Consider the following 10,094-nt stretch of genomic DNA (forward strand, 5'->3'; position numbering starts at 1 on the left):
ATAGATAGATAGATAGATAGATAGATAGATAGATTGATAGATAGATAGATAAAAGATAGGTAGATAGATAGATAGATAGATGGAATGGACTGTGATATCAGCGGAAAGACGAATGGATTGATGAATTGATGAATGGGTCTATGAATGAACACAGAGAGTGGTTTAGAATGAAAGAAGGACCGCATTCGTGACGGCCAATTTGTCAGAGACCATCACAATAGTTTACTCACTGGAACTTTCCACGGGTACATAGGGAGCTTCAGTGGTAGTGGTTGTTGTAGGCACTGAAAGAGGAAAAAAAGCATTATTAGATTGAGGTGATAGGTCTGCACCAGAAAACAGCTATAATGGTGCGCCAATCATTTCTCTACTCGGATGGCTACATCCCCCCCCCACACACTTTTCCCACCTTATTATCCCTGTCTCCTCCATACCTTCAATTGTCCAAGTTCTTTAGGTACGTTTTTTTCTCAGGCTGTACCTGTCTCTTTCACCTTCTATCTTTTTTGAATGAGGGCAGGATACATTTTAAATGACAAAATATCAGTCAGTAAAGCACCACGAATATAACTAAATGTTATATTTTAATCTTATACTCTGCTGGAACACAATTTTATACTCCTTGGTAGATTTTTTCGGGCGCTTTGCCGTTGAACACAAGAGATGAAGAAATACAGGCTGCACATGCTAGGAGTCAGCGAAACCCACGAGATACAGTCTATTCTGGAAGGGAAGATATGCACCATGTGGAAGGAGTTGGGAGTTTCATTCTCGTCTGGGGGAGAGATCTAAACTGTGTCAGTATATTCATCAATCTTTAAAGAATATTTACGATCGCTAATAAAAATGTATGTACCTGATCTGGTGATGACGATGACATTCAAACTCTCCAACTCCCCGGACTGTGAACGACACACGTAGGTTCCTGCGTCCCTTGGCGAAGCTCGCTGAATCACCAGCTCATTCACCTGGACACAGCAAAACAAACAATATCATTATAATAGAGGAGGTCACTTGCAAAACTTGCCAAATCAAGTCGAGAAAAATTGGCTAGATCGGAAATCATCTCGAATAGATTTAATTGAAGAAGATGATTTCCGATTTTTCGAGCTTTTCCGAAACAACTGAGCCTACAGACACATAGCTAGACTACACACAGCCTTGTCAGAAAAAAATTGAATTCTAAATTTAATATTATTCTGATGAGACTGGGTATTAAACACCATTCCATGAGATAGATTCAAAGCTTCAAAGTTAAATGATAGTGATTGTGTAACCAGAGTTTGATATAAATCATTAACATCATATTAATTGTAATGTTCACTGTCAGAGTCACAGCTGTTCCACGAAAGTGCATTTAAGGCCCTGTGCACATTAGGGTACAAGGCAAGAGGAAGACCAAGAAAGATCTGGATCCAGGGTGTGAAGGATACGCTGAGAACATACAGTATCCCACACAGCTAGGCCATCAAACTTGCTAGAAACAGGAAGCTCTTTCTCCCCTCGACGCCCTAGAGGGAGGACGGATGCAGTAAAGTAAAGTAAGCACATTGGGTACATTTATACTCGTCACACAACTTCGAAGTATGACGTCACTTGACGGTGAAGTGGTGAAGTGTGACGAACTGGCGACGTTGCTGCATGAGCACATAGTTGCAACCGCGAGACGAGTGGAAATGTTCTTTGTGTGCGTGGGCCGGTGTAGAAAGTAGTGATCCATATGCCGCTTATATTCCTCTTTAATTTTCTTTTGTAAAGATGGGTTTGAAAAGGGGATGCGGGGAGAGGGGGCTGAGTGACAGTTTAAATCGTCAAGGTCAAGCCTCACTCTCTCTCTCTCTCTCTCTCTCTCTCTCTCTCTCTCTCTCTCTCTCTCTCTCTCTCTCTCTCTACTTCTCTTTTCTCTTACACACACACACACACACACACACACACACACACACACACACACACACACACACACACACAAACACACACACACACACGCAACACACACAGAAACAAATACACTTAGAAAGCTCTGCGTTTCACTCACCACAACCACCCGGTCATCCACCACAGATTTGTACTGCAAGATCTGCGCCCGGCCAGGCCTCACGAGATTTCCATCCAGGTAGAAAGTAAGGGCCTCCTGAAAATATAAATGTAATTGTTAACCCTAGCCGTACGCTCTGGGGTCATTTTGTACCCCCGAGGCTGTATTCTTCACATCCTAGAATACTTCTAGTGCGAAGATCCCTTTGAAACTTTCAGTATTTCTCAAAAACAATTTTGACAGACAGCTGTGCAAAGCGAGCGGATCAGATTAACGAGTAAATTAAAAAATGTCCTCTTTGGAAAGTGGTGGCATAACAGTGTTCCCCACGTCGTATGGATACGATAGTAAAACACGACGTAGGGATAGGTTTAATGCATTACGCCTGGATCGATCAGAATTTGGTAATTTAGGAGGCGGGATGCTTCAACTCAGTTTTCTAAGGTTAACCCCGGCTAAGGGGGCTAAAAACATCTCGGCAGACAAACGGAGATGATACTCGATGAACAAGCTCCCCTAAGGGGAATTGATCTCACGCCTTCTGCTAAATTACAGACGCGGAAAAGAACGAGATAGCATAATTATATGAAGAGCACAGGGGGAAAACGTCAGTAGTTACAAACTGGAAATTGTGAGGGTGCCAATTTTAAAAGCTCGTGGACTCGTAACTTCATATTTGTTTGACTGGTGGTTTATAGTTAAGTGTTGTTGAATGGTAAATCTAACCACAATAATCAACCAAAAGTTGAACAAAAATACAGTTATGAGTCAACAGGCTTTCAAAATTGGTACCCTCACGAATTTCAGTTTGTAACTACCGTCGTTTTCCCCATGTAGTATCCATATCGTTCATGTATTCCAAACCTCTGTGTAGCCTGGAGGAGCTTGAAGATGCTATGAAAGCTAAATCTTAATGAAGAAGAATTGAAGTATTAAAAAGAATAAATATATCTTAACATTGGTTTTTATCTTTACTTGATTTCGTTTTGTTCTATAAAAATCGTCGTATTCATTTGCTCCACACGTCCTAACAGTCAGTGATTGTCTGACATAGAGAAAAAAATCCAGCCATAGATACTTTTAACATCCCAATGTTTGTGTATTAACAGGACAAATTCTGAGATGTCATTTCGTGACGTCATTGGCGCAGTTTCCAGCGTACTTCGACTGCAGCAATCTCAGAGCTGTTTGCTGAGTGAGTTGGCCACACGTTAGACAACGCTGGGGATAGTTCTGATTCCCAGGAAGCATGCAGTGCAAGCTACCTTTTTACAAATGCTATAACATTAACATACACATGACAAGATGTTTCGCTGTCATTCATATCTGGGTGAAATAAGGGAAATTCATATGATGTGCCTTTCCCAAGGACACAACGTCGGGTCTAAAGCTCGAACCACCGAACTCTCAACCTCCCGAGTACGAGTTCGTTAGCCTAACCACTAGACTATCGACGCCACTTTTTATCTAACCACATTTTATTTCAACGCGTCTAACTATTGCGTTATCTAATCAAGATTGACCCCCTCCCCCCCAACCAGGGCAGTGCTACTGACTGAAGTTGTCTTTATGCCATTCCCAAAGGGCGAATATTAACATGTTCTTATGCATAGTAGAATTGTATATGGTCTGATTAACCAATGTCATGCTCATACTGTGCTGGAACAACATATGGGGAACTACTGCTTTTTCTTTCCTCATCCTTACTGTCGTCCTCTTCCTCTACTTCTTTTGTTTGTTTGTTACTCTCTCGTGAACTGCTATTTCCGGGGTGCCTTATAGTCGAAGCAGACTCTGTGTTGTTGAGGTTAGAGAGATGAGCAGAGTAAACCCGATTCCCTGTTTTGACTTCTCTGTTAACATCCACCCCATGGCCCTCATATTATGGCCTTATGCAGTTGCGAGCGTCGTAAAACCTCACAAAAACTAAACTAATCAGGTCTGAGTCCCCTCACCTCACTTCCATCATTTGATTGACAGGCCACCTTCAGCTCTGTGCCTTCGTTCACGTAGTTTTCTCCAGATATTGTCACTGAAAAAGAAAACCCACGAACACAAGTAAGAATAGAAGCAACAGTTGTATAAATTCCTGACATTCCTGAAGCTTTAAAAAAGTCTAATCTGATTCAACATAGACTTGAAACTGCTGTCCCTTAAGCCTGGGTAGATGCTGTATGCCCTTGTGTGGTTTAATCCTTCATTCTCATCAAACATATATCATCCTTACCTCTCTTTTTCTTTTCTGTGTATTTTACTCTCTTTCAGCCACGCTAAGCCTCTGTACTTGTATGACCTGTTTGTGTTGCAAGTGCCGTAAAACTCTTACCCAAACTAAAACTTTGAAACATTGTTTTCATAGCCTTCGCTGTGAGGTTTTCGTCATGATTCACATCTAGTTCAATATAATCGTCATCTGAAAGGAAGGCGAGGGGAGGTTACAGCTTTCACCTCCTCCTACTGTAGGCCAAAATTAATTTTACTTTAAACTAAAAAAAAAGGTTAAAAAAGAAAACAACAATAACTATAGAATTCTTTCTGGGGTTGAACTTGGAACATTCGAGATCCGACGTGAGTACCTCAGCTGCTACTAATAATAGATAAGAGTGCAAATCCCCGCTCAATAGCAAGCTCTTTGTTTTACATTAACACTACTTCAGCAGACCGGATAGCTTTCTGAAACAATCTCAACTTCATGGGAAGCATTCCTGTGCAAGCTGCCATTCTATATGCGCTAAAGCAATAACATACTGACAAGATCCTTCGCTGTTTATGGCCGGGTACTCTTTCACACATGGGTAGAGTGGGGAAAATTCGTCTATCGAACGTCGGGCCTGAGGGTCAAACCCCGAACTCGCAACCTCACGATTACGAGTCCGGTAACTTAACCAAAGACTACCGACATCACTACTACACCATATTGAATCTAGTTTAGATGAGTAATCTGATAATTGCATCTTCCCCAAACAAGCTTACATCTTAAAAAAAAAAAACCCGGTGACGGGCGGAATCAGTTCTCAACTGCCGTGTCTTCTTCTTGTAAACCTTTTAAAATCGGTAGAAACCACCAACTAGTATTCATTAAGGAAATTTCTAAAATACAACCAACAGGTGTTTACAAAAATATTGATCAGTAAAGAGTTAAGACAAATTGATGCAAGTCATTGTGCAAAAGTTGGAGAGTTTATGTCCGATAATTCAGGAAATATTTGACAATACGCTCGGCCACGAATATTTGACCACACTATAAGTTTAACCTCTTTGGTGTATGCTGTAAACCCCTAATTATTTTTTTAAAATCTGCTTTAGGCTTACAAAGAAAACGAGTCAGAACCTTACACTTACAGTTTGCAGTGACATTTACGAATCGGCTTTTAGATTCTGTTGGTCATTTAACTTTTAAACCCGTATACAAAGATTTGAGAATGTTAAAAAAAGCGATTTCGTTTTTTATCTTGTGAACAAGCTATACATACACATCTCTGTGGCCAAAATAGAGATGTCAGGGAAATCCATGTACGCCGTCATTTTCAAGTTATGACGATCTACTGTACACGTGGTATCCTTCTCATGCGTTTGGCTTCTAGGTTTGTTATTCTAAGTAATTCTGCAAAACAACACTGACTACATCCTTCATTAACGAAATCAATAAATTATTATGTCTTTCGCCATCAATTGTTTTGAAAATTTCCCCTGTGAGTGACATGACCACAGGTGGTCTGCCTAAATGTAAGATATTATGATCTAATAATGTACAAATATCAATGAATTTCTGCACGAGACATAAGCACACATATTATGTAAATTTACATGCTTATACAACATTTCGAATACATTTCTATATATTATAATATGCTATGGTCGCACATAGAAAATTTCAGCTCCGTAAAAAGGCGCTCCCAGTGCAAGCCACACTATCAAACAATGGCATTTGTGGAAAAGTCAGCAGTGACTGCAAAGGTAAAAGCTTAAAAAAATAACAAACTGTGGACAGACCCTAACCCAAAAACAACAACGTTACTTAGAATGAAAGAGTCCTAAAATTCTAGGAAAAAAAATCTAATTCCTACGATAAGACAGTCAGCAAGCCCCAAACAGCGAAACGTGATGATAAGCCAATCAGCAAATCAGCAACAGTGGTAACAATTCCCAAAAGTCAAAAGTACAGAAAAATAGCACCAAGAGCATTGACCTCAGACAATGATGTTTCCAGATTGTGTCAGGCATGCATTAACACCGGAGCTATTGGTGTAGGAACTAGGGCAGAGAAAGGCTGAGCAAGCACAAAGTGAAAAAACTAACAAATCCCAAAATGTTTTAAATACTCGATAGATAGATAGATAGATAGATAGATAGATAGATAGATAGATAGATAGATAGATAGACAGAGCGAGAAACATATAGATTCACAGACAGATTACAGCTTCCGATACAGAGAAAGAGAGTGAGAAAGAGAGAGAGAGAGAGAGAGAGAGAGAGAGAGAGAGAGAGAGAGAGAGAGAGAGAGAGAGAGAGAGAGAGAGAGAGAGGGAGGGAGAGAGAGAGGGGGAGGGGGGAGGAGGAAAGGGGTACTCAATGAAGGGGAAAGAAGGGAGGCAAAAAATAATATATCACACAGATGGACTAAAACGTACAAAGAATATAGATTTCTAGATCGTAACGAAAAACACTAGACTATGGAAGAGGAGCAAGAGGCATCTGCTAAGAGAGGGAAAAAAATCAGGCTTTCATGCAGATGAAGAGAAAAACTAAGCAGCAAAGTTTCTCAGAAAAGAACTGAATCTAATGACTAAACTAGGCTAATTTAGAATCTAACTGCACGAATCTAATGAAGAGTCTAGCATCACTTCTAATAACACTTTTGTCCATGCTCTCAAGGCTTAATTGTTTTTCACTTTGCAAGGAAACATTGGTGCCATCATAATTCACACGAAACTACTCGATGATGATTATTTGGTCGCTTTTAAGGACAAGCAGGCTAACCCAGATTTAGGGGGTTTCCACAAATCTTGACCTACACCAAAAGTGGGTATTGTTCTACCTATAGGAGAAGTTTGGTTTCACTGGTGTGTATATTTGTTTGGTTATAGAGAAAACTCTCCTTGTCTTGCAAAGAAACGGAACAAGAGGCAAAAACTTTACTTTCGATTGTCTCAAAAAAGCATTTTTCGGGATAGCCCCCTTGTGCTTAAAAGTGATCAATTAAGCAACATCAATTCAGCAATCGCCATACAACAACAACAACAACAACAACAACAACAACAACAACAACAACAGCAACAACAACAACAACCTAGAACTCACGTGTAATTCCGCCCACGGGAGGCGGCAAAGTCTCTGGCACGGGAGCCTGTGTGGTGGTCACCACTGGGGTAATCACACCCATACACTCCTTCTGACACTCTTCCAGGCTCATGAAATTGTTCTCATTTCCACCACACCCGCCGAACGTGAAGGGGTTGCACGCTCGCTCGCGAGGGTCATAAAAGTACCTCTGGAGGTAGGCCCTACAGGGACCCGTATCTTGGGGCATATCGCAAATGCTGACAAAATCTGGAGAGTGATTCGAGGGGCGCCTCAGCATCATTGGGGGGTAGCGACTTTGTGCATTCGTTCGTTAGTCTTAAAGGGGTTAAAGTTGGTTGTTTTTTAAAAAACATTCTCTACGAAGTGTTATATAATGTGTATTTTCATTTTTTAAATGACATTCCTAATTGGATATCGGTCCTAAATCGTGGGTATCTTAAACATTGGACAATCTAATATCCATCTCTGGGGTGGTCGAATACGGCTAAAAGAAAGTCGGAAAGAGTATCCTTGGACATCCGCACATTCAAAGACATGCAAGAGAGATGTGACCAGGAAAAGAGTAATGGAAGCAAAAGACAGGGAGAAATATAAACTTGAGATTCTGATGTTTTAAAAGTGCTAACAGATTTTTATACTTATTCTGTTCGAAAGTGTTTCAATTAAGGTTTTCAAAATAGTTATTTAAACAACAATAAAGATCAGAACATTAAAAATACAGAAGAACCTCAATGGTTAAGTCCTAAACAGGCCGAATTCAGGGGCTTTCCAAACGTTTGGATAAAGCCAATTTAAAGCAATATAGGTAATGCAATGAAAATAGAATTTTAAAAAGTGAAAATGAAACATAGAGCAAGTGTGCCAAAGAAAAGAAGCATAGAGTTGGCATATTATTTAAGTTATTGCTTCACAAGCAAAAACACAAAACGTTGTACAAGTGAAGGCAAACATATTTGAAAAATATAATCCTTATATAGTAAGCAGGTGGAAACGAATAGCATTGTAGCTGGTAGTTCGGTATTCATGGTTATTAAAGACATCCATGAAAATATACAGGAAAACGACTTTTAAATAATTCGTACATTAAAGTAGAATAAGATACACGAATACTCAAAGCAAGGGAACTGGTAGAACATATATGGATGGTTTCGGTTGCTTGAAAAGATCGTATATTATTTATTTATATGTAGTAGTTAAACATGGGTAACAATAATGTTTCCCATATAACTAAGTCGAAGAAAATAAATTATCATGCCACAAGAGTTTGCCTTTCCCATCCAAAAGAATAGTGTAATTATCAATAACCAAGCTTAGGTTTCAAGAAAAATAGGTTCAAATCAAACATAAAGTGCAAAGATAAGTTTAAAAACACCCTGAAATATCAACATTGAAAAGTAAAACTGTTCTTAAGAATCAAACTTGCAAAGCAAAAGCTTGCACTGCACCCGGTAATTAAAAATAAGTCAGTAAACATAAGCAATACAGGGTTAAAGACGGGGCCTACGGTCAGAGAATGTTAATAAGCCCCAGAACTGCCGTTTATTTTCAATGGTGACGTCACTGAAACATTGGGATTAAGTACAATTGAAAAAGGTAAACCAGTAAAACTTTAATAATGCCAATAAAAGAGACCGCGACAGTGGACGTGGGGGTGGGTGGGGGAGGGGATTTTTTTTTTGGGGGGGGGGAGGTGTGGAGGCGTACAAGTAAATTCTGAACTCCATCCCATCGACAAAAATAAAGGCAAGCAATGTCTCGAGACTATTACTTATAGATGAGGGGTCACTTGGGGTGTCTCTTTAGATCGACAGTCTGATTCAGGGTACCACACTGACAAGGAGGAAAGTTTTACTTTCTTTGAAACCATATTTTTAATAAAAATTCTTTTGAACGATTTTATTTAATTATTATAGTTTAATTTGATTTACATGTCACCTTACGTTGAAAGAAACTTTCGGGGAAAAGGGAGAAAGAAAGTGACGTTTTATTTGAATAATGATACACATGTAGCTTATTATCGTTATTCGGACATCTGCTCCCTTCCACTTACCTGGGTCCCCGGTTCCTGGGTCAGTGATGACGACATTCTTCAGGCACGTGACCTCACATTCCTCCTGGGAATCGAACACGTTCCCGTTGTCCCTGCAGCCTCCCCACCAGTGTCGCTCACACTCCTGTTTGACGTCATCGAAGCGCCACTTCACCTCGTACTTGGTACACAGCTCACGTCTCTTCGGGGCCACGCATTTCTCTGGAATTTGGCACAGATTAGCATAGGTAAATACAATTTGTAATTGCAAACGTGGCACAGGTTGGTATTGCTAAATAAAATTTGTAATTGTGTGGGTGCGTAAGGTTATCTAAAAGGCAGGACCATCAATTAATTTAACTTCCTTCTCCGAAAGAACTGGGCTATATTATTGTTTTTCTATCCGTGAAGACCCATTGGAGATTCGAACCAGGGTATTAACACAATGCCGCTCAATAGTAAAAGCTAAGGTAACAGGTGGGGTTCGTGGTAAAAAATCTTTCCACGCTAGAGCACGCCGATAAATGTTAAAATTAATTAATGTTTTTGCAGGTCTCACATTTAGACGTAACTATTATATAGAGCATACGGCTACGTCCAATTTTGAGAAAAGACAGACAGACAGACAGACAGACAGACAGACAGACAGACAAATAGAAAGAGACAGATAGATAGATAGATAGATAGATAGATAGATAGATAGATAGATAGATAGATGGAGAGAGG

General features: G+C 39.9%; 1 protein-coding gene across 1 annotated transcript in view; it reads right to left on the reverse strand.

Moving 5' to 3' along the window:
- Positions 1-10,094, reverse strand: part of LOC101850775 (papilin) — a gene marked incomplete in the record, with an annotated part of 262,220 nt that overhangs the window by 17,065 nt on the left and 235,061 nt on the right. The window contains 6 exon segments of the mRNA XM_013091086.2: positions 231-284; positions 857-968; positions 2,036-2,131; positions 3,991-4,067; positions 7,337-7,585; positions 9,390-9,590. Coding sequence (XP_012946540.1) covers positions 231-284; positions 857-968; positions 2,036-2,131; positions 3,991-4,067; positions 7,337-7,585; positions 9,390-9,590 — 789 coding nt within the window.

This window comes from Aplysia californica, unplaced genomic scaffold (assembly GCF_000002075.1).
Source record: "Aplysia californica isolate F4 #8 unplaced genomic scaffold, AplCal3.0 scaffold00029, whole genome shotgun sequence".
Classification (NCBI taxonomy): Eukaryota; Metazoa; Mollusca; class Gastropoda; order Aplysiida; family Aplysiidae; genus Aplysia; species Aplysia californica.